The sequence below is a fragment of the Leptodactylus fuscus genome, chromosome 5 (assembly GCF_031893055.1).
Source record: "Leptodactylus fuscus isolate aLepFus1 chromosome 5, aLepFus1.hap2, whole genome shotgun sequence".
Taxonomy (NCBI): domain Eukaryota; kingdom Metazoa; phylum Chordata; class Amphibia; order Anura; family Leptodactylidae; genus Leptodactylus; species Leptodactylus fuscus.
The window spans coordinates 202,332,196-202,356,150 of NC_134269.1; the positions used below are offsets into that span (position 1 = coordinate 202,332,196).

The 23,955-nt window shown below is 45.4% G+C and overlaps 1 protein-coding gene across 1 annotated transcript in view; it reads left to right on the forward strand.

The window, feature by feature from the left end:
- Positions 1–2,077: 2,077 nt before the first annotated feature.
- NSD1 (nuclear receptor binding SET domain protein 1) overlaps positions 2,078–23,955 on the forward strand; it is a 274,149-nt gene continuing 252,271 nt past the window's right edge. The window contains exons 1-6 of the mRNA XM_075275002.1: positions 2,078–2,254; positions 2,791–3,662; positions 14,582–14,705; positions 14,998–15,167; positions 16,646–18,566; positions 22,839–22,960. Coding sequence (XP_075131103.1) covers positions 2,808–3,662; positions 14,582–14,705; positions 14,998–15,167; positions 16,646–18,566; positions 22,839–22,960 — 3,192 coding nt within the window. The 5' untranslated portion in view covers positions 2,078–2,254; positions 2,791–2,807. The remainder of the gene's footprint in view (positions 2,255–2,790; positions 3,663–14,581; positions 14,706–14,997; positions 15,168–16,645; positions 18,567–22,838; positions 22,961–23,955) is intronic.

A 23,955-nucleotide genomic window follows, 5' to 3' on the forward strand; every position in this document is an offset into this window, starting at 1 on the left:
CTGTTCTCATGGTGGAAAATGAAGAGAAATTCCTCTTCATTTTCCACTCCCGGCACTTTTGCCACGACGGAATGCCGATGCAGTGTATAGGCATTCTGCTGCGGCATCCCTCGGATGAATAGATGAAGCATGAAGTCTGGAGTTGTGGAATCCGCGGTAAGATCGAGCAGGACTAGGGTTGAGCTGATCTTGACTTTTCAGGATCGATTTTGAAATCCGATTTCCGATCATTTTTCATTCGAACCCGATCTTGATCCCAATGCAAGTCAATGGGATTTTTTTACTAATCGGAGATCGGATTTTAAAAACAATCCTATTCACTATACAGCATGGAATCTAACAATTGAACACTTTAATTGTTAGAATCCACGCTGTGTAGTGATTTTTTTTAATCACTAAGTAGCCAGAGGATTTTCTTTTTAATCCTCTGGCTACTTAGTCCCCCTGGTGTCCACTTACCTGCAGAGATGGCTGGTCCACTGCCCGGTGTTCTCGTTCTTCTTCGCCTCGCTGCCCCTGCCTCCCAGGTTAGGAGACTGTGGGCGGGTACTGGGAGGGGAGACATCACGTCTCCCCTCCCAGTACCCGCCCACACTCTCCTAACCCACAAGCCCCGCCTTCTTCCTAGCTCTTTAACACTAACCTGGGAGGCAGGGGCAGCGAGGCGAAGAAGAACGAGAACACCGGACCAGCCATCTCTGCAGGTAAGTAGCTACTAGAGATGTTAGCCAGTCTCCCATTGGAATGAATGGACGCAGCCGGCGCGCAGGGGGTTAAGGCTGTGTGCCGGCTGCTTCCATTCATTCCTATGGAACTGCGGAACGAATTAGAATGAGCGGAACATATACTCAGTGTGAAGGCTAACATTGTTAGCTTTTCCCACAATGCATGGCCAGTAGCAAAGCATTGTGGGAAGTAATCACCGATCTCGATCCCACCTAAAAAGATCGTGTTCGGAATTCCGATCGTGAAATTTTCTCGATCGCCGATCGGAATCCGATCTTTTCCGAACACGATCGCTCAACCCTAAGCAGGACGCTTCTTTTTTTCCACATACTGCTGCGATCTCCTCCTCCCATTGAGAGGAGATTTTTGGAGGAATCTGCTTCGGATTCCGGGGAAATTCCTCTGCCTAATAGTTCACCTCTCTATGTATAGGGACATGTCAGGGAGTTGCTAGTCATGCAGTTGTCCTATATAACCTTGCCAGCCCTGTCTCTATGGTTTGCACAGGCAGCAGAGGCCTAGTGTTTGTGTGAGGGCTCAGGACAACCTCTAGGTGGCCGCAGCCATGACAGGAGGCAGAGCTCGGATCACTGCAGACTCCTTCATGTTTATTCATTCAGGGACACAGTAGTGTCTATAAATGCAGTCAGTGCTGTGAGGTAGACTATGGACGACCCTTGTATGTGAAGCCCCCTCCCCTGGCCGCCAGTATTGTCAGCCCCTCACCATATATTACACACGGGGACATGTCAGGTGTGAGGAGAGCCCAGGCCGCCATTTTGATATTGTCTACGCTCTTGCACTAGGTCTCCCTGTCAGACAGGTGTGGGCTGTGTGTCACATTGCACTCCATAGCTTGTGTTTTGTGGAAGGCGAGTGACCTTATCAGCCGGGTGAAGGAGGAGGAGGAGTAAGATGGAGGGCAGGGCTGCCTGCTAGTGTCATGGTGTAATGGCCTGGCTGTGTACAAGCCCCGCACACACTTCATATACAGTGCACCATTGCGGCTGGGCCGTGTACTTGTCATGTATACAAGGACCAGCCGTGTGATTGTATAGAGCGCCCCCTACTGTAGCTGGAAATGACACACAATGGCTTCCCCTGTGTAGTTAGTGTTATCAGCACCAGGCTCCTCTCAGCCATCTTGCTTCCTGCAATAGTCTAGTTGCAATGTAGTCGCCTTGTCACCCTGTCCATCATGCACAGCCTGGAGCCCTAGCACCTATAGCCAATGCTAAGTACCCCTGCTTTTTTTTGCACTGCCCCCAGTGCCTGTGGCTTGCACTATTACCCCTCCCCCACCTCCATGCTGCCCTCTATTAGTCCAGGCTCCCGACTCTCCCCCAACTACCCCGGCAGCCTCCTGACTGCAGCGTCCCCTCCCCCACGCAGGCTCCGCACGCCCTCCGTTCTGTTGCAGGCTCTAGCAGCGGCCTCTGCGTGCTGTGCGGCGGCGGCCGGGGGGGAGCTTAGTGCAGACCGCCGCGGGCTCCGGGCCTAGCGCCGTGTGATGAGGGGCAGGAGCACGGTAAGGCCGGGGGTGCAAACGTCTCCATCCTCCATTTGTTGTGCAGAGCCGCTTCCCGGCCACATTGTCCTGCATGCAGCCGGCTCTCCATTCGTGTGTGTTTGGCGGGTTGTCGGTCCCGCATGCGCTGCCCTGTTTACATAATACACGGGACAAAGCCGGTGCACGGGATTAACCCCTAAAGCGCTGCGCTTTGTGAGTAACTTGCATGACCTGCCAGGGGTGGGGGGGCAGAGCTTTTTTTTTTTTAATGTAATATCCCCTGCAAATCGGGCTGCCCCCTCCTTCTCCCTATTCACACCAGGGCTGGGGAGGATCTGAGGCTGTGCGGGCTCACCGGCTGCCCATGTAGGCCTCTGCCCGGGCTCCTGCTCTTGCTGCTGGTGGCTGCCATTTTGGCCAGAGGACGTGATTGCTCCTGGTAGGTATCGGTGCATTGCATTGCCCCTGGCCCTTTGTCATGGCATCTCCATTGTTTAGCTACTTCCTTGCTTTGCATTGATATCTGTCATTTATTTATTTATTTTTGTCTCTAGGTTGATGCCTGCACAGGATGGATGAAGCCTGTGATCCAGGCAGGCTCAGCAATGCTCCAGGCTATTACAACTCTCTAGAGCCCAACACCCCCTATAAAAGGTGCTTGGCCGAACCGCGCAATGGGTGCAATGTGCCATTGACTTCCGCGCTGCAAAATAATCCACCAGGTTATGGGCAGGATTCCTCTTCCCATTACATTCCTTTACGAAGGCTCCAAGACATTGCCTCCATGATGGATATAGAAGGCTTGAATGGATCTCACGATATGGAAAAACCAGAGCCAAATTCTCAATCTTACTTTTTTAATAACCGTAGCGAGCCAAGACCTGACCCCAACCATTGCTATTCGGAGGGTCCTTTAAAGATCAATAAACCTGTAAAGAATGGGATGCACCCACTGGATTCGTACCATCACATGGCGCCCGACTATAACATGGACCATCTGAATTATAATCTAGATGGATCTGGATTTGGCATGGAATTACCCGTTTATGGACAACAGCCTCCGGTGGTAGAAAGTATTGGGGAAACTGCTTCCAAAATGGACACCCCTCCAAGCTTTGATTCTGAATTGGAGGATTTAGTTCCCTTAGATTGGGGGGTTGACGGTGAGAATCCAGTGCAAAGTAAGGATGTGGAGAGAAAAACTTCATTTTTAGCAATGATTCAAGACACCGAAATTTCCAATGGAGCCCATTCTAGTACAATATCGGACAATGTTTTAGTTTCCACTCAGTTGGATGGTAAACTGGGCGGCCAAGGAACGCTTTCTGTGATGCATGCGGATGACGAATCAATGTCTCTAGATGAAGATCTAGAAGACTTTGAAGGAAACCATGACCTTTCTCCCAGGAGCTTGGAATTACAAGATGTAAGCAAAATCTGGTGTCTGGGAGGGTTTTCTAATTTGGTGGTGGTTGGCTGGACCCTGCCTGCCTGGCAAACACTTGCATGTTCAGATGTTGAGCAAAAGTGTTTATGGAAAGGTTTTTTTTTTTCTTTTCTTTGTTTGTCAGGACGGGTTTGCACCTGCGTCCGGTCTCCGCTTTGCAGGTTTCCGTCTTCTGCCCAAGAAACTGGACAGGAGACGGAAATCCGGTGGTCAGGTGAATGGGTTCGCAAAGTGACCGCCTATGAGCGTTTTGTGCCTGTCTGCGGCAAAACCCGGACACAAAGTCGGATATTCAGAGAGGCGCAAGACGCTCATGGACGGACACTGACTGCCGGGTTTCCTTCTCCTGTCCAGTTTCTCGGGCAGAAGACGGAAACCCACAAAGCGGAGACCGGGTGCAGGTGTGAACCCGGCCTCAACTGTTGTGATGCGGAAATCTCTGGCATACTGATGTACAGAGATTTGGCCAGCTGTATATAGCATAACATGGCAGCTAGTTCACCCTCTTGGCTGTCTGTCCTCATAGGGAAGTGTATACTGAGGTTGAACCAGATATATACAGAGGTTCCAAGATGGAATCAAAAAAGAGCCTTGTACCATGAGGGCCTACCCTTTACTGCAGAGTATTTGGCTCAGTGCCTGTATATATTTACTGAGGATAGGCGATAAAGGTCCTTTGTGGTAAAAACCCCTTTAAGGCTGGGGCCCCACATTGCGGAAATGCAGCTTTTTTTGTTGCAGTTTTTGAGCCAAAGCCAGGAGTGGATTGAGCACAAGGTAGAAGTATAAGAACTTCTTATACATTTCCCATCCCTTATGTGGCCATTCTTGGCTTTGGCTCAAAAAAACCACAACAAAATCTGCAACCAAAAAAAAGCAACGTGGGGCCCAAGGCTAAGGCCCCACATCGCAGAAACTCAGCTTTTTTTTTTGCAGATTTTGTTGCCTTTTTTAGAGCCAAAACCAGGATTGGATTGAGCATAAACTTTTTATATATTTCCCATTCCTTTTGTAGTCATTCTTGGCTTTGGCTCAAAAAACCGTAACAAAATCTGAACTAAAAATAGCTGCCTTTCCGCAATGTTATAGAACGCAGCTTTTTTGGTTGCCGATTTTGCTGCAGTTTATTTTTTTTTATTTTTTTGAGCCAAAGCTAAGATTGGATACAAAAGGAATTGGAGCTATATAGGACGTTCTTATACTTCCACCTTCTGCTCAATCCACTCCTGGCTTTGGCTCAAAAAACAGCAACAAAAAAGCTGCGTTTCTGCAACATGGGGTCTCGACCTAAGGCTCTGTTCCCACGGAGTAACGCGCCGCTCATTTAGACACGTAAACACGTGTCAGAGTGAGGCGCTTCAAAACAGATCCCATTGACTTCAATGGGTGCGGCTTACGTGCGCTACACATTGAAATCAATGGGATCTGTTTTGAAGCGCCTCGCTCTGACACGCGTTTACGTGTCTAAATGAGCCGCGCATTACTCCGTGGGAATGGAGGCTGAGGCCTCATGTTGCGGAAAAGCTGCTTTATTTTTTTTTTTTTTGTTTCTTTTTGAGCCAAACCCGGGAGTAGATTGAGCAGAAGGGAGATGTATAAGGACTTCTGGGGCAACACGCTGAGTCAGTGGTTAGCCTTGCAGCGCTGGAGTCCTGGGTTTGAATCCTGCCAGTAACAACCTCTGCAAGGAGTTTGTATGTTCTCCATGTTTTTGCGTGGATTTCATCCCATTTTATAAAGACATACTGATAGGAAAAAAAATGTACATTGTGATCCCTATATAGGGCTCACCATCTACATTACAAAAAAAAAAAAAAAAAAAGTATAAGGATTTCCTATATATTTCACATTCCTTCTTTAGCCACTACTAAGTTTTTGCTAAAAAAAAAAAAAAAGCAGCAAAATCTGCAACAAAAAGAAAAAGCAGCGTTTCCACAATATTGGACCTCAGCCTATGGTGGTGATACACAGAAGACCAAAACTAAAGTTATGGTCTGCCATTCACAATAGTTTTTTGGCGGCCACCCTTTGGTGATTGTTCTTTCAAGCGATTTATTCATCAACATCTAAACTTAACGATCAGGGGGCAATTTAGTTGTTAAAAAAAAAATAAAAATCCCAATAACTTTGTGCAGGTTGACCGACGTTCAACCAAAAGTGGTCGATAATGGCTGAATCTTCGGCTATCTTGTCTGATGAGAATCTAATATGTATGACCAGCTTATGTCATGTCCTGGCCTAACCCTGATGAAGGTGCCAAACGTAGGATTCCCTTTACCCAGTGCCTGCTTGACCATGCTGAGGCTGCATGTCTAATGCCAGTCTCAAGAGGAATAGTTAACAAAAAATAGTAGGTTTATGGGCCATCAATGAGAGATACCGTATATACTCGAGTATAAGCCGAGGCCCCTAATTTTTACCACAAAAAACTGGGATTATTGACTCGAGTATAAGCCGAGGGGGGGAAATGCAGCAGCTACTGGAAAATTTCAAAAATGAAAATGGTCAGAGTTTTTGGGTGCAGTAGTTGCTGGGGAAGGGGAGGGGGTGTTTTGGTTGTCTGTCTGCCCCTTCCCTGAGCTTGAGGACTGTTTTTTCTTCCCCCACTTGGAATTCAGCCTGGCTGACTATAGGGAATCTGCAGTGCTCCTATTAACCCCTTCCCAATTGAACAGGAGCACTGCAGATCCCCTATATTCAGTAGACCGGGCACTGTCAGACACAGGGAGACCTAATGTGTATGTGTGTCACAGTCATTTTCTACTTTTATATGTATTCTAGGGAAAGGAGGGATTTACAACTTTTTATTTATTTGAATTTTTTATTATATTTTTTTTTAAAGCTTCTTTTTTTCCACTATTTTATGGGAGATTCTATACATTACTATTGCGGCTGGTCATAGACACCCCCTCCCAAAAAAAAAATAATTTTTTTTTTGCTTGACTCGAGTACAAGCACAAAAACTGTACTGAAAAATTCTGCTTATACTCGAGTATATACGGTATTTATGACTACCTGTACAGTCTAGAATAAAATGCAACTATAGTTAGCCATACTCATTAGGTGAGTGTCTGACAAACCAACGTCATTGTATCAGGAGGACTTTAAACTTGACTGTAACTCCCTGCATCGTAGTGATCTCCCAAATGGCCAGAGTACGAATGTAGTAAACTCCGCTTTGTCGGTTCAGTGCAGTTGCGCTGGGGCAGTTCGGTAGCTCATGGCATTCACACGGTCCTTGGTTAGTCCAGGAAATGAATCTGGAACTGTCTCTCGGATGGAATTAGTCTATGGACAACTTGTGAAACTTGGGCCTGAACAGTGTGTGCGAAAAGGAACTCTTAGCGATAGTTACCATATATACTCAAGTATAAGCCGAATTTTTCAGCACCGTTTTTCCCCCCCCTCGGCTTATACTCGAGTCAATAAGTTTTCCCAGTTTTTTGTGGTAAAATTAGGGGCCTCGGCTTATATTCGGGTCGGCTTATACTCAAGTATATACGAATATATATGCTGTTAGGTTCTGTTCACATGGAAGGAAAATGCTGAATCCGTGGCGAAATCCACCCCCCCATACAGTTCAGGTCGGTAAACTAGCAAACGCGCGGACCAAGTTTCATGGGTGAAACACGGTTATCTAAATTCGGTATAAGGCTTTGTATTTGGATGCAATAGCTGTTGGCCGCATTCTGTAGCGCTGATGCTTTGTATAGTACAAAGGAATATGAGGTCTCACAAAACTCTCTAAACATGTGCCCAGAGGAATCCTACTACTGCCTGCCTTCTATCTGGCCACTTAAAGGGGTTCTACCATTAAAATCAAATTTTTTGGTATGGTCCACAGATGAGTCCATGTGCTAACAGAATAGAACTGAGCACGATGTCGGTGAGGCCTAGGATTGTGACCCCCTAGGATTCAATAAACCGCTGGTTTTGGCACTCAGGAAACATCAAATGGGACTAATAGTGTTCTTAATAAAGTTTAAAGAAATTCCCCATAAACATAACCTTAGTTAAACTTGTTGATAAAAATGAAACATTTTTGCAAATATAAATAACTTTACATTTTGCAGAGTCTTAGGGCTCGTTCACACGGGGCAAGAGGGGGCGGATTCTGGCACCAACTCCACCTCAGAATCCGACCCCTCACAATAGAGGTCTATGGAGACCGCTAGTTTACTTTTTCTGTGAGCGGTGTGTTCCGGCTCACGGAAAAAAGAAGCGAGCTGTCTTTTCTTCAAGCGGATTCCGCGGCTGAGTCAGCCCTGGAGTCCGCCTCACGACAGTGAGCTCCGGACTAGGCCTATTCATTTGGTCCTACTCCGGAACGGGAAGCCGCGACTGTCGTGGCAGGTGCATTTTGGTCCCACATCAGAATCGGGACCAAAATACGCCATTCCGTGACCCGTTAGAACTAGCCCTTAAATATTTTCTCTAACCATCTTAATGACAGTCTGTTTCCTTGATCAGTTGCCGGTGGATATGACCAAGAATACAGAAACGTTCTTCACTTAGAATCCCAGCCATGACTTCCTTATTGTGGTCGGGTTATCCTCCCATATATGTAGTGTCCTGACCATAGATAGTCCCTACGTTCATGGTCGTATGCATTGGCAACAGATCAAGACAATGACTTGTAACTGTTAAGATAATTGGAGAAATCTTGAAAAAATGCAGCAAAATTTTAGAATTTTTTTCTATTTGCAAAAATGTTTAACCTAGAATTGTCCACAGATGTAAATATGGTGATGCACATTGGAAACAACAATCAAAAGAACCAACCTGAGGAAACAAAGGAAGAAGAATAGAAAATATTCGTTTGAATGGGTTTGAAAAGTGTCCGGCCGGACACAAAGTCGGACATGCAGGACTTTGTGTCTGATTAAAAAAAACCTGAAAACGGTGTCGCCACAGAGAACACAAAACGCTCACGGGCGGGCAGTGAATGCAGGTTTCTATCTTCTGCCAGCAGAAAACAGAAACCTGCATAACGGAGTTCGGGCGCAGGATGTGAACTCGCCCTCGCTAGTACACTGATAAAGATGTGTGGGCAAAACTTGAAATGCCCGCGGTATTAGAGAGGCGTACGATATTCTATTCTCTGCGCAAATAATGAAAACCGGAATACCTCTTTAAATAAAGTGGGATCTGTATGCTCGACCACTGCCGTAGTCTGGCTGGTCCTCTGGAGCCCCGTTCTTGTGAATACGCCATAAGCTGCAATCTTGGGATGAAAACCCTCTTCTAGTGCAGCCATTTTTGCCTCTGGTTTTATTCCCCGCCTTCCAAAAGCTGCAACTTTTGTTTTTCCATTGACGGACCCATATGAGGGATGGGGTTTTTTCTCAAATTGTACGTTTTCGGAGCACAATGTAATATTCTGTATGATGTGCTCGGAAGATGTAAGCATGTTGTAATGTTTTCTTATTGGTTTTATTTTTATAGTGTTTACTGTGGCAGAAATTACTTATCTGTATTAGAGATGAGCGAGTAGGTATCCGATCGAATACTACAGTATTCGAAATATTCGTACTCGATCGACTACTACTAGCTATTTCGATTCAGTGCCAGCGTTGATTGGCTGAATGCTATACAGTGTATAGCATTCGGCCAATCAACGCTGGTTCTGCAGAAGGCTCGTCCTTGCTAGTCGGGAGAGCTGGCAGCTTGCTGTTACGAGGGAGCTTACTTTTTATCAGCGCAACTGCAAGCGTTATGCAGTTAAAGCGTATGGACCCCATAGACTATAATGGGGTCTGTGCGCTTTAACTGCACAGCGCTCCTCCTAAACACTCTCCTCCTGCTATTCCTGGACTTGGTGACTCTCCTTTAGTCGAATAGTGGTTTCCCCTGAAACGAGCATTTTTTCCCATAGACTATAATGGGATTCGATCAAGTAGTCGAATATTGAGGCTCTACTCGAAACGAATCTCGAATATGTCACTGTTCGTTCATCTCTAATCTGTATTTGGTGGGTTAGGGCTCGTTCACATCTGCGTTGTGCTCTCCGTTCTGCAGGTTTCCGTTTCCTGTATAAAACAGAGCAGGATACGGAAACCTGCAGGAGTCTTTCTCACCCATTCATTTGAATGGGTGAGAAAGCTATCCGGCCGTGAGCGGCGGTGAGCGTTTTGCGCTCTCCACCGCGAAACCGGGTTTTTAATCCGGACACAGTCGGACATGCAGTACTCTGTGTCTGGATTAAAAAATCCGGTTTCGCGGCGGAGAGCATAAAACGCTCACTGCCCCTCACGGCCAGCCCCGGTCTGTGCTTTGCGTCTTCTGGCATGCAGAAGACGGAAACCACAGAACGGAAGGCTGAACGCTGGTGTGAACCTAGCGTTAGTACGATTATGGAAAATTTTATATAGCTTTTGTAGAATTGGAGTTGGGACCAGTTTTGTCTGGAGTTGGAAAATCCCTCATAGACTTGAATGGATTGATTGCTCAGTGAAAGGGCAAAAACAGAACGTGTCTTATTATCCGAAAAACGGATCTGTGAATAGCCCCATTGAAATCTGGCTGATCTGTCATGGCTTGTGTGCCAGAAAACGTTTGTATAAGCCATACAAAAGCAGTGGTGGTGTTGTGTTTTTTTTTTTTGTTTTGTTTTGGGTTTTTTTGCACTAGGCTGTACTGTTTATTTGCTGTGCCCTGTATGTCCCTTTCCTCACGGAAGACATGGTGGGGGCTGGGATGTAGGCCCTATCAAAATTTTCATTATTTATGTTCCAGTAATCTGTGCTTTAGACTTCTGCTTAGGTACAGCATGCACCTAGCCATAAATAAGGTGTGAACTTTGACAAGGGTAGGGATTATCAAGATTAGCATGGGACATGGCCACCTTGATAGATTTGGCCGTATGTGTTTTAGAAACGTGTGTAAGATGTTGACTGCTGTATTGATTATGCTGCTAAAGAGAAACCTGTCACCACCAATTCAAGTTGTCATCTTTTAATAGGCCCCATTCCACTGATTCCAGCTCGGTTGGAGTTTTCTCTATCTTCCACCATTCACAAGTAATAAGTGCAGGTAGTTTTGGTGCCTGATGTGCTATTTAAGCTCTAGAATGTCAGAAGGGCGGTGTCAGGCAGGGGGCGTGACTCAGAGCTCCAATCAGAGGCAGCCAGTGTCAGAATCACACCCTTTGTCTGCTCCTTCCCAACCCCGACCTCCTGACAATACAGAGTCTAAATAGTAGATCAGGCACCAAAACTAACAGCGTTGACTGCTTGGGAATGGTGGGGGCTAGAGAAAAAAATCCAAATGAACCAGAATCGGTGGAGCAACGACTATTATATGACTTAACCACTTCAGTACCGGGCCAATTTGTGGTCCAGGACCAGACACATTTTAGGTTTATTTTGTATGTGCGGTTTTGAGGGCTGTAACACTTTTCTCGTAGGTCTCATTCAACTAATTTTTGCGTCTTTTTTTCGGGGACACACAGGGCTTTATTTTTATGTTTTTATTTTCAAATGTGTTTTAATTTTTTTTTATATCCGAGAAAATATAAACATAACTAGCTGGTACCCGCGACTTTGTCTGCGGTGATTGTAGAAGTGGGTATATACAGGCGCGGGTAAGGTTTTCATACTGTGTATAAGGTATGGGATATGAAATGTAACTGTGTTTCTTGTTTTTGCTGTAATTCTGAGAGCACATGAGACTTTTGTGTTGAATGTAATTTGTAGTTCAGCTGCTATACGGTGTTGGTATAAACTGTACATAGTGTCTTTGGGACAGAGGTATTTGAGGTTAATATACTTCGATATACGACATTGTATGATTTGTTATTTTCCGCCAGTACATGTAAGTTTTGGGCACAGGATACTCTTGAGCAAGCAACATAAAGTCTGGCCCTGTGCATGACAGTTTAGTAACTCCATGCGCCTCTTATTAATAGCAATTAACCCCATCATGTCCCTCACATTAACCCCTGTGTAAGAGTTACTGATAGAGATGAGCGAGTACTGTTGGGATCAGCCGATCCGAACAGCATGCTCGTATAGAAATGAATGGACGTAGCCGGCACACGGGGGGTTAAGCGCGCCGGCTACATCCAAGCGGAAGTACCAGGTGCATCCATTCATTTCTATGGAGCGTGCTGTTTGGATCGGCTGATTCCAACAGTACTCGCTCATCTCTAGTTACTGATATTTGAGAGAGTGAGGCACACAGGGGTTAATATGAGGGACATGATGGGGTTTATTCCTATTAATGTGAGGCACATGGAGTTACTAACACTAAACTAATAACCCCAAATGCCTGATATTAATGAGAATAGGAAGTAAAGGAAGGGAGCTGTGTGTTTCTTACTTTCAGTTTGCTAGCAGCTTCGGCAGGAGCTATCACTATAGCAGGCAGAGACCTGAGCGATTAAGCTCCACCCCCTGGGTTTCCTGCACACCTCGCAAAGGGTAGTGTCCTTATGCTTGAGCTCTAGCACAGCACTGAAGGGACTCTGACTTCATTTAACTCTTGCAGGTCCTGTGCTGCTGGCATGCCAGTGAAATATGGCAGGAGTGCCACTCTTGGCATGTGTGCCAGGGGTTGCTGACCTCTGCTGTAGAGGGTAATATGAATTTTGTGGCTTGCTATGGTCCAAAGTGTGTGAGATTGCAGAGATAGTGATGTGAGTTTGGATTTTGTGGGAGTCCTGGGAAAAACGTATGTGCGCTATTGTGACAAAAAGTAGCCTATTGCGCAATCGAGTGTAGTGACTATGTTTGTGGAAAATTTCAGCCAAATCGGTGGAGCGGTTTTTGCGTGATTGACCGCCAAACATCCGAACATCCAAAGTCACAAACTCACAAACATTTCACATTTATAATAATAGGATAGGAGGGAAATTGTGTCTGGTTTTCAATTTATTATTTTTTTTATTTAATAACACAGTGTCACTGAAAAACTTTATAAAATAGTTTTTCCTCCCCGTTACGGTAATTTTTATTTTGTATGGTATCGTCGGGGGTGAGGCTATAACCTTTAATAACGACGTTTTATTAACGTATTATTTTTTTTTATTTTACATTTTTTAATTTTATTATATTTTTATTTTTTTCAGATTGTGTCCCCATAAGGCGATAAGAGACCTTTGGGGACATCTGATCGCTTATTTTTTATGTACTTGAGACTGATTTCTCCTATAACTGGGGCTGCTACATTTAACCCCAGTTGCAGGAGAAATACAGCCTTCTGCACACTGTATACACAGCTTACTGAACTGATCTGGGGTCCTGTAGGACCCAGCAGCTTTTGCAAGACTCTGCTCCTGGCAGATCACATGACTGCTGGATCAGAGGGCGGCTGCATTATGGCAGCGTCCATAGCCGTGTATACAGCACTCATTGAGCACTGTATACACAGCGATCGAGAATGCAGGGGAGGTAATAAATCTTCCCTGCCATCTCTGTGGGAGCTCCGGCTGAAGTTACACACGATACATCCTGTCAGAACTAGGCAACCACTTCCCGTGTTTTTTTTTTTTTTTTTGTTTTTTTTTGGAAGGGCACAAAAATACTATACTTTTGTACTTCCTAAAGGAAGAAAAAAAAAAGAAAAGGGGGGGGGGGGGGCGCGACTGCAATGGATCCATCCAACATCCATTAGACTGATGTGAATGGCCCCTTAGTCTGATTCGTTTTCACATGGGCACCAATGATGTATCCCTGATGACCCCCCCCCCCCCACTCCACGACGCCGACTCCACAGCCCTTCAAGTATCCTATTTACTTAATTCACATTGATGTTAGGTGGAAATGTCTACAACACCCAGTGTGTCAGAATAAAGTACTGTGCTTATCTGATCTTAAAGGGGTTGTCCAATTTCAAACCAATATTCAGAGACAAATGTTATTATTTGTATACTATCCTTTTCTAATGTACTTTATGTATCAACTCCTGCTAGATCTCTGCTTGCTGTCATTCATTCTGCTTATTTCCAGTGGATCTAAGTCAGACCACGGTCATGTGATGTGCGGTCCATGGTCATGTGATGGACACACAGGTGCACAGCTCGTTACCAGGCAGAGGATAACTGTGTGTGACTGTAACGAGCTGTGCACCTGTGTGTACATCACATGACTGTGGACTGAGTTTAACCACCTGAGGTAAAATAAATGACAGTAAACAGATTTAGAAGAAGTTGGTGTGGAAAACCTATTGGAAAATTGTATGACATTTCATTATACAAACAATACAATTTATGACTCCGTATTGGTCTGAAACTGGACAACCCCTTTAAATGTTACCTATTAGGGGGCATTCACACGGAATAACGCCGGGCGTGTATCACAGCCGTACACGCCGGCGTTACGGCAGACTGCCGAAAACTTCCCATTCACTTCAATGGGAGCGCTCGTAAACACCGCTGTTACGAGCGCTCCCATTGAAGTGAATGGGAAGTGTTCGGCAGTCTGCCGTAACGCCGGCGTGTACGGCTGTGATACACGCCCGGCGTTACTCCGTGTGAATGCCCCCTTACATATAATTTTTGTGTGCTGTGCACTGTACACCAGGAGGGTAGCCTACAGTGATGAAGTTTTCTGTTGGACCCATTCTGTGCGAATCCATATTACAATGCGAAAATTGAGCCATCCTTCGGGTTTCTGTTGCTAGAATTTGGCACAAGCCACGTGAATCCTTCATGTCGGGTGTCCACTATCCACGGGGATGAGTTTGGACTGCGGTGGTCCTCTGATATGTGTAACCCTTGGTTCACATCTGCGTTTGGGGAGTCCGCATGGGGATCCCCCCCCTCCATAGAAAGGGAACGGCCGCTCGTGTCTGCAATGCTAATTCAGTATAATGTGGTATATACAATAATATCCTCTATTGTTAGTGAGTTTTGCATGTAACTTGTATTTTTATTTTTTTCCCCTTCTTTCCCTCATTAGAAACAACCAAGGGGAAAAATGCCCGCCCCCATATTTGAAGAAGGGGATGTTGTTTGGGCAAAATTCAGTCGACGTCCGTGGTGGCCGTGCAGAATTTGCGCTGATCCTCAGAAAGATGTGAAAGGTAATCGGAAAACTGTATACACAGTTTTATTCTGTTAAACTCCGTATATATAATCTCTATATATTTAGGGAGTGTCAGGTCCCCCTTCTCCAAAGCGGTGGGGGACCTAGCGGTGGGACCTCCAATGATCTGACACTTAGTCAAATAACTATAAATTCGGATATGAGAGGAGCCTTATAGCAATGGCTTTGGCCCTTCTTTGTTTTCCTCCCTTTTATTAAATATTAAATTATATAATAATCTCTAAATTACGTATTTTCTTCTACCTTCTCCCTCTTTAAATATTTTTCAGAAGTGGGCACGAGGAAGCCCCCTCGGCAGTATTACGTGGAAACTTTGGGAGAACTAACTGAGAAGGTTTGGGTTACGGCTAAAGCAATTGTTCCATTCAAAGGGGTTTACCAGTTTGAAAGCTTACCGGACCCGAGACATCCTCAAAAACTAAAGGAAGGCTCACATAAGGTAAGTTTATACTGAGATCTATCGATGTATGTCAATATCTCAACTAGCTGTGTATCTGGATTGAAAAGTGTTAGAGGATTATTCCCTGTTCCCAGAACTGGGGACGACTGCTGGGACCCCTTCCAGTCACAGGAAAGGGTGTCCCGTTCCCTGTCTGAATTGAGGGATGTCTAGCATGTCCATTTCTGCTCCTATGGGACTGCATGCAGTTCTTTGTAACTAACAAGTAGGAATAGCCTTAAGAAAGTCTATTCTTCTCCTACCTTTAGATGTCTTCTCCGCGCCGCCGTTCGGTAGAAATCCTGTTTTTCTTCGGTATGTAAATGAGTTAACTTGCAGCACTGGGGGCGGTCCTCAGCGCTCAAACAGCACTGGGGGCGTCCCCAATGCTGCGAGAAAAATCTCCAGAACCACCTCAATCTTCTTCTGGAGCAGCTGCTTCATGTGTCGTCTTCCGGCGCTGGAGTAAAACTTCTACGCATGTGCAAGTCTGCTCTGCTGTCGGGCCTCAGACTGAGCCGACTGCACATGCCCGCCTGGTGTAACCGGCCGTTTTCTTCTGGCCGCTTACACAGTAAGCGGGGTAAGTGGCCACAAGAAAATGACCGCTTACACCAGGCAGGCATGTGCAGTCGGCTCTGCCTGAGGCCTGACAACAGAGCCAACTTGCGCATGTGTAGAAGTTTCACTCCAGCGCCGGAAGAAGACATGCCAAGAGGCTGTTCCAGAAGAAGTTGGAGGCGTCGCTGGAGAGTTCTTTCGCAGCATTGAGAGAGAACTCCTTTTCATACAGATGAAAACCTGGATTTATACCGAACAGCGGCGCGGAGAAGACATCTAAAGGTAGGAGAAGAATATCCTTTCTTAAAGGGATCCCATCATTCAGGCAACATTTTTTCTAAGTACCACGTCGGAATAGCCTTAAGAAAGGCTATTCTTCTCCGTGCTGCCATTTGCCTACAATCCCTCCTCTTCTTCAGCAGCATCATCTTCCGCCTCTTCTTCCGGTGTAACTTCTAAGGCCTTGGACAGAGCAGACTGCGCATGCCCATAGGCCACGAGAAAATGGCCGCTTGCATAGTATTGTAAGCAAGAATGAAGAGGCCGTTCTTGATGAAGATAGAGGCGGCGCTGGAAAGAGTTCTCTCGCAGCATTGGGGCCGCTCTCAGTGCTGCGAGAGAGCTAATTTACATACCGACAAGAACCGGGATTGTAGGCGAACGGCGGCACGGAGAAGACAACGAAAGGTAGGAGAAGTATAGCCTTTCTTAAGGCTATTCCGACGTGGTACTTAGAAAAAATATCGTCTGAATGATAGGATGCCTTTAAGGCTATTCGTACGTGTCAACGAGAAAAAATTTGATTTTAATGGTAGAATCCCTTTAAAGTTACTAGAATTCTATACAAAGTTTTATATTCAATTGCAAAATTCTTTACTAAAATTCTAACTGACTTATTATTTTTTTCATTTTTTTAGATTCCACCAAAGCTCCTATCTTTGTGGCAGTCAAGTATTTCTCATGCTGTAGATTGCCTTTCCAAGTCCGACTACGGAGAGCTGGTGCATCTCGGAAGTCACGCCGAGGAACAAGTGGAGGAGTACGTCGGGAAGGAGTTCAATGGCACAATGAATAGCGGATTGAATGGTTTTGTGAAGTCCTCTCTTCCATCCCCTTGTGTTAAAATAAACTCTAAGAAACAAGACGGCATTAGCCATAAGCCTATAAATAAGAACGCTGCCAAGACCAAACCGTTGCATGAAGACTCTAACTGTGTAAAACCAGCGTCTCCGGATTATTTGTGTAGCAAATTTGATGATGCGAAGTTTACAAAGACGGACGTAAATGCCAGGCAAGGATTTAAAGACACCTACGACCTTAAAGGGGATGTCGGTTCCAGCGCAACTAGTGGTGACAGCAATTCCTCAAAGTTTGAGAAGAGTCCCTGCATTGTGGCGAAAGATCCTGGTGTATCGGAAATAAAGTCCCAGAGCGACTCTTTATCGGACAGCGATGAGCATCCATCTAATCTGACGGGTTCTCATTCTAAGCAGTGTGAACAGGCCAAAGGCGAATCGACCACGGGGGTTAGCAAAAACAAACGTGCAAGGGATGCGTCTGCATCCAGCCCCGAAATCTCCAACAAGAAGCACGTCACCTCTAAAGATTTGTATTGCAGAAAAGACACAAAGTCCCCTACTAAAGAAGTGGACAATACAGATGTACGTGACCATGAGAGTGCGTCACCGGCACCTTTGGCATCAGACTCTTCGCAGAACTCTCTAAACGTTACGTTGGGTGAAATCCCTATAAAAGTTGAAAACTCCTCCTGTTTAGATGTGGAAAACTCATCCGTTCCCAAGCGTGACAATGTCATTGTAGGTTCCCAAGCTGTATCTATATCTCCTAGTAAGAACGGGGACGCGCCTGATTCGCAGGGTCCATTACAAGTGGGAGAAGTGAAACATTTACTATCTGGACTAAATGAACCATCCAATAGGGCAGGCAAAGAGGACACGCATGAGGGTGCGGACTCTAAACCATCCCGGTCGCCTAAAATACCTATGGAGCCGGGTTATAAATACAGCACCCTGCTGATGATGATCAAAGATCTGCACGATACCAAAGCCAAGGAGAGGCAAATCATGACCGGACAGAATACGGACTCCTTGCAGGGCCATCAAGACCTCTCTTCCGAAAAGCAGTCCGTCACGGTATGCAAGCAATCAGTGTCCGAATATAAGCCTAATGACTGTCCCAGTGATTCCTCTGCACCAACACAGGGTAGTTTGGAAGACGCCGTAGGCCTCAAGCCTAAAGTAACCTGCTCAAACAGAAGATTTATAAAACCTTGCATTCTGCAGAAAAGAAGAGCCCAGGCGACAGACATCCCGATTCCTGGTAAAATAACGAACCCCCCTCGCGAAGACAAATTGACTTCAGACCTTGCACAACACTCATTGGCTGGGAGTGCACCTAGTGGGACAGAGCTGGATTCTTCCTTCCACTGCCAGCCAACCCTTATAAAGGACACACTAAAAAAAGAACCCGTAGGCACTTTTGCACAGTCCTCTGTAGAAACTCCCGATGCAGGTATAGCACAGCCTCACCAAAGCCATGCAAGCGAAACGCTTGTTCGTCGCAAGGAGCTGGTCGAACCAGAGTCGGACCTGAGTAATGAGTGCCTAGGATTGGAGGAGTCTGACGAGTCGAACTGTGTTGCGCCAAAAAAGCGCTGGCAGAAGTTTATGCAAACTGGTGACGCGGGCCAAAACAGTAGCTCTAGTAGCCTACCCATTACTACCAATGAGGCGGCACCTCCGCTGCAGGAGTCGTACACCACACTCTCACCAACGGGACTTTCGGATGCAGTTACACCACCAGAGCCACAAAAACGAGGTAATGGTCATCTAGTTTAATAAGGATTTGAGTTTTTCTATCTCCTTTAGGTCATGTTCACACACTGGGGCTGATAAACTAATGAAGATGCAACAGAATTCTGACGTAATTTATCCCAACCTACTAGCTTAGGCTTTAGACACTTTCTAATAACTTCTGCATCTTGCCTGACAGGCGAGGCTTGCTAAAAAGGGGATGGGTTTTAAAGGGATTTTATCATTAAAACGCTATTTTTTTTTTCTCACTAACATGTAGGAATGGCCTTAAGAAAGTCTTTTCTTCTCCTACCTTTAGATGTCTTCTCCACGCCGCTGTTCGGTAGAAATCCTGGTTTTCTTCGGTATGCAAATGAGTTCTCTCGCAGCACTGGGGACGTCCCCAATGGTGCGAGAGAACTCTCCAGTGCCACCTCCATCTTCTTCCGGCACAACCTCTCTGCAACTTCTTCCAGCGCTGGCTTCAAACCTCTACGCATGCTCAATCGGCTCTGCTGGTGGGCCTGGGCAGAGCAGACTGCGTATGCCTGCAGTCATTATCTTGTGGCTGCTTACCCCAGTGTACTGTGTAAGTGGCCACAAAAAAAATGGCCGCGGGCATGTGCAGGCAGAGCCAACTGCGCATGCGTAGAAGTTTGAACTCTGCACCGGAAGAAAACGCCGTTCCAGACAAAGATGGAGGCGGCGCTGGAGAGTTCGGGAGAGACATGCACATGAAATCCTCATCCCTTTCCTGTCAAACCTTTGGGTGACCCTTAATGTTCCCCAGGTGTGTTACCTTGTAGTGCAACCTCTCCTGTTATAGCGAAAGTGAAAGTTGTGCAACCATAAGTGATGGCTCATGTAGCTAAAGAGTTACTGTCCAGGTAACAAAATAAGAAATAAAACCTGATAGACAGGAGCGGACGCATGTGTGAGCAAAACATAACCTCACTAAGAGGCTTTAATCCTTTGGTGTTTTGGACAAGAGCTCCATAGTCAGTGGTACTTTGCTGATTTTTAGACCAGGGACCAGGAAACGGTGTCTACGTTAGGAGAATATGCTCATCATGATCAAGATTCCCCCCAAATGCTGTGATCAAATTTGTGACCATGGTATCTGAAATGTTAATTTTACTTTCCTGTTTGGTTATGAAACGGCTCTCCCGGCCGGCTAATGCTATGACCTTGTAGCAGAACTCAATAGAAAAGCAAGGATTTTACTATAGTATTGCAGTCTATGGTGTAAGCCATCTAATGTTTGCTAGCACAAGTCCTCTAGGGGGAGTTTAAAGGGATTCTACCATTAAAGTAAGTTTTTTTTTTTTTTTTTGTTTTTTTTTTTTTTTTTTTTTTGTAGTTACCACGTCGAATAGCCTTAAAGGCTATTCGTCTCCTACCTTTATCAGTCGTCTCTGGCCCGCCGTTTGGTAGAAATATCGTTTTTTTTTACCGGTATGCAAATGAGTTCTCTCGCAGCATTGGGGGCGGGCCCCAGCGCTCAAACAGCAGTGGGGGCGTCCCCAATGCTGCCAGAGAACTCTGTCCAGCGACACCTACATCTTTAGCTGCAACCGCCTCTTCTTTCTTCATCTTCTGTCCCGGTCCAAACTCCGACGCCTGCGCAGTCGGCTCTGCCAGTGAGACGCAAGCAGAGCTGAGTGCGCATGCCGGCCGGCATCTTTGGGAGGCCGCTCTTGCGCACGTGCACAGTACGCTCCTGTAGTTCTCTGTAGAACTACAGGAGCAAGCGGCCTCCCAAAAATGGCCGCCGGCCAGCATGCGATCTCAGCTATGCCTGTGTCTCTGCTTATGAATGAGAACGGATGGGGATTATTTCCAGTTTACGTTTTATCAATGAATGATATTTTAGAGCCTGTTTTCTTGTTTTTTTTTTTCATTTTGCTTCCTTTTGTACACTTTGATTTATGGGTTTTGAAATGTCTTCAGATGTGCTCGTTGTAAATATTTTATGTACCTTTGCAGCTTCGTTCACACTTGTTTTATTCAGGCTCTTTGTTTTATCTGTATACAATACACCATAACTTTAAAATTGCAACACCAAGAAGGAAAAGTCTTGGAATTCTGGAAATCACGGGATGGATAGACATGTTAATGATATGCACTTTGGAGAAATGGCCGCACCACTGGTTCCACAACCAAATCACCGTAACACCGAGCTGTGAACGCAAATCGCAGTCCCTGGTGCAAAAAAACAAAAAAAAAGTTAGACATTCACAGTGTAGGTAACTCCTTATAAATCTTACACTATGTTCTCACTTGTGTCCGTTGTTCTGGTCCACCAGGAACAAGAACAACAAACACACTTGGCCAGGAATATAGTGGACATCAACAGTTCTCAATGGACCCCATTGACTATATTAGGATCAGTCGGGTGTCCATTCTTTTAAAGGGATCCTATCATTGGATATCCTTTTGTTTGACTAACATGTAGGAATAGCCTTAAGAAAGGCTATTCTTCTCCTATCTTTAGCTGTCTTCTCCACACCGCCGTTCAGTAGAAATCCAGGTTTTCTTAGGTATGCAAATGAGTTCTCTCGCAGCACTGGGGGTGTCCCCAATGCTGCGAGAGAACTCTCCATCGCCATGACCATCTTCTTCTGGAATGCCCTCTCCCTGTGTCGTCTTCCGTCTTGGGTTTCAATCTTCTAGGCCTCTGACAGAGCCGACTGAGCATGCCCGGGCCACAAGAATATGGCTGCTTACTTAGTAAGCTGTGTTAGTGACCACAAGAAAATGGCCACTTAAGGTCAAACATGCCTGAAACGGAGCAAGTCTATAGAAATAAATGGTCTGTTCTTACCAGGAATGAGCATACCATATATACTGGAGTATAAGCTGACCCGAATATAAGCAGGCCCCCTAATTTTACCACAAAAAAACGGGGAAAACTTATTGACTCGAGTATAAGCTGAGGGGGGAAAATGCATGACATTCTGTTTGTGCTCATGTTAATCCTAGCCGGCTTCAGGCCTATTTTTTAATATCCCAGACGTCACGTGGTCTGGGATATTACCGTATAGGCCCAAAGCCTGTGGTAGTAGTAATAGCCTGTTACTGCTAGCACAGGCTTTGGGCCTATATGGCAACAGGCTGCTACTGCTACCATAAGGCTTTGGGCCTGTATGATAATGACCCAGACGTCTGATGCATTTCCTTCTGAGCAAGTCAAGAGTTCCTCAGGGGGAAAATCCAAGATGGCACCCGACAACCAATAAACGTCTTTCACTGAGTAATATGGCCACCATTTATAGGAGGAAGATCCATGCAGATAAGTGACATGTAGACCTAGACAGCAGATGTACCAACAGTCCCCGGACCTCCGACCCTCATAGATGAGCGACCCAAAAGAACGTCAGTCTAAACACCTTACTCTGCATCCTCGTAAAACCAGACCATTTATGTCTATATACTTGACCTATTTCTGGAAGGTTTGGATTCAGGCCAGTGTTTGCTTGCTGTGATTTTTTTTTTTTTTTTTTTTTTTTTTTTTTTAAATGTTGTGTTAATTAAGTTTTATGAGTTTGCTCCTCATTGTGGATTTCTCATTGGATATCCATACTACTGGTGGATTTGTACCCGTGACTGTGGTTTACGTTTTACGTGTGTGGGTTTATATTTAGGCTTTTCTTGGAGCATGAGCTGATGGTGTTACCTAAACTGAAGACTAGAAGGGTCTGGCTATTGTATATTGTGCTCCTCCACATGATAACCCTCTCACTAGGGACGTTCCCTTGTGCAGGCCTCTTCATGGCGATGTCCACATGGTCTCCAGAACAATTTGCAGCAGTCGTTGCGCTCCAGACACAAGTGTGGCTGCTGGTAGATTGGAGCTCGGTTCTTGAAAATTGCAGATTTTTGGGCTAACCAACTTCTTGCCCAATCTGCATAATCTTACGACTTGTCCTTCTTGGTGTTGCAATTTTAGTGTCCCTGTTCCGTTTCCTATGTTCTTGGATTATAAGATCTTAAGGAATACTGTGCACAGCATAAGGTAAGTCAGTTGTAGTAGACTTGATATGGTCTTGTAGAAATTGGTGAAGCCTGAGAAACGTTTCATATTTTACATCCATATCAAACAATGTTCACATGTGTGTCAGATATTCTTTAGGAGTCTCCATTGTGTTTCATGCGGCCATGTTGATAGTTTGTAGCCTAATCCAGACGTTAATCTGTATGACCTCTCTCCCACCAACCCAAATTGTGGAGGAGACCTCAGTGTATAGTATCTGGCTGGTTTGTGGCCAGGTAATGTTTTAACTTTTTGTGTCTTTAGGAGCAAATTGGGGTAAGAAATACAGAAAAAAATCAAAAAAGAGAGTCCTACATCATGTAGATGAGCATTGGACACCCAGCACTCCAAAGAAACGGAATTGCAGGCAACCTGTCGCTTCTCTGGTAAACTTCTCCTCTTTTCCTGAACCTTGTTTTTTCTTCTTGTATGGAAGTGCGGTCATTGTTTCTGATCTGGTCTTCATCCGGACACCAGACTTCATGCGCACAACCGTGCTGATTTTAGTGTCCGTAAAACATATTTGTGGCTGGTCTGTAATAATGGATCCACCATGAAATCTGGAAGGCTGGAATTGATGTTTTCATTGGTTTCAAGTGACCCTCCTCATCTTCTCTACAGTACACAGTGAGAAGCGGGGACAGCCCTAAACTTTGTAGTCGACGGTCTAAGACTCTCATACATGGGTCAGCAGTAACAAAATTTATGTGGCACTCACATGGAGCCGGCGTCCGCCCACACACCGTTCAGGAGCAAGTAATCCTGGCACTCATTATATGCTATTAAAGCTGTGGATTTAATACATGTGCCAACAAAGCATGTTGGCATACACAATAAATCCAGAGCTTAAACATACAGCGAGTCTCGCGATTGCTTCCTTCTAACTTTTTTTGTTGACCTGGCGGGCAATAATTGAAAATGAATTTTCCTTACTGTACTTCCCTGATCATTGCGTCTCGCTCCCTGCGTACACAAACGGCAGACTCCTAGCTGTACGGGGATGAGCGAATCGCGCTGCTAACGTGATTTGCACTGCATCGGCATCCCGTTGCGGGAAGGTCACATGGTGGAAAAGGCTTCTGCTGTGTGAACATACCCTTACTAGGCTCGATCATGTCTTACAAGCAAAAAGGAAATGTTTGATAGGTCTAGCTGGGTAAATAATTAAATACACTTTTATTAAATAACAAAATGTTAGAACCAGCACGCAACAATGAAACGAAAATAACTTTAAAGGGGGAATTCCCATCTCGCTTGTTCAGTAGCCTGCAGGCTGTTTGCTCTCTTCACTTCCTGGATTTCTCGGCACATTGGTGGGCGGGGTTTCACTTGCTCTGCTATCTGCTATGTTTGTAGTCAGTAATGAGGGATTAGTTGTAAG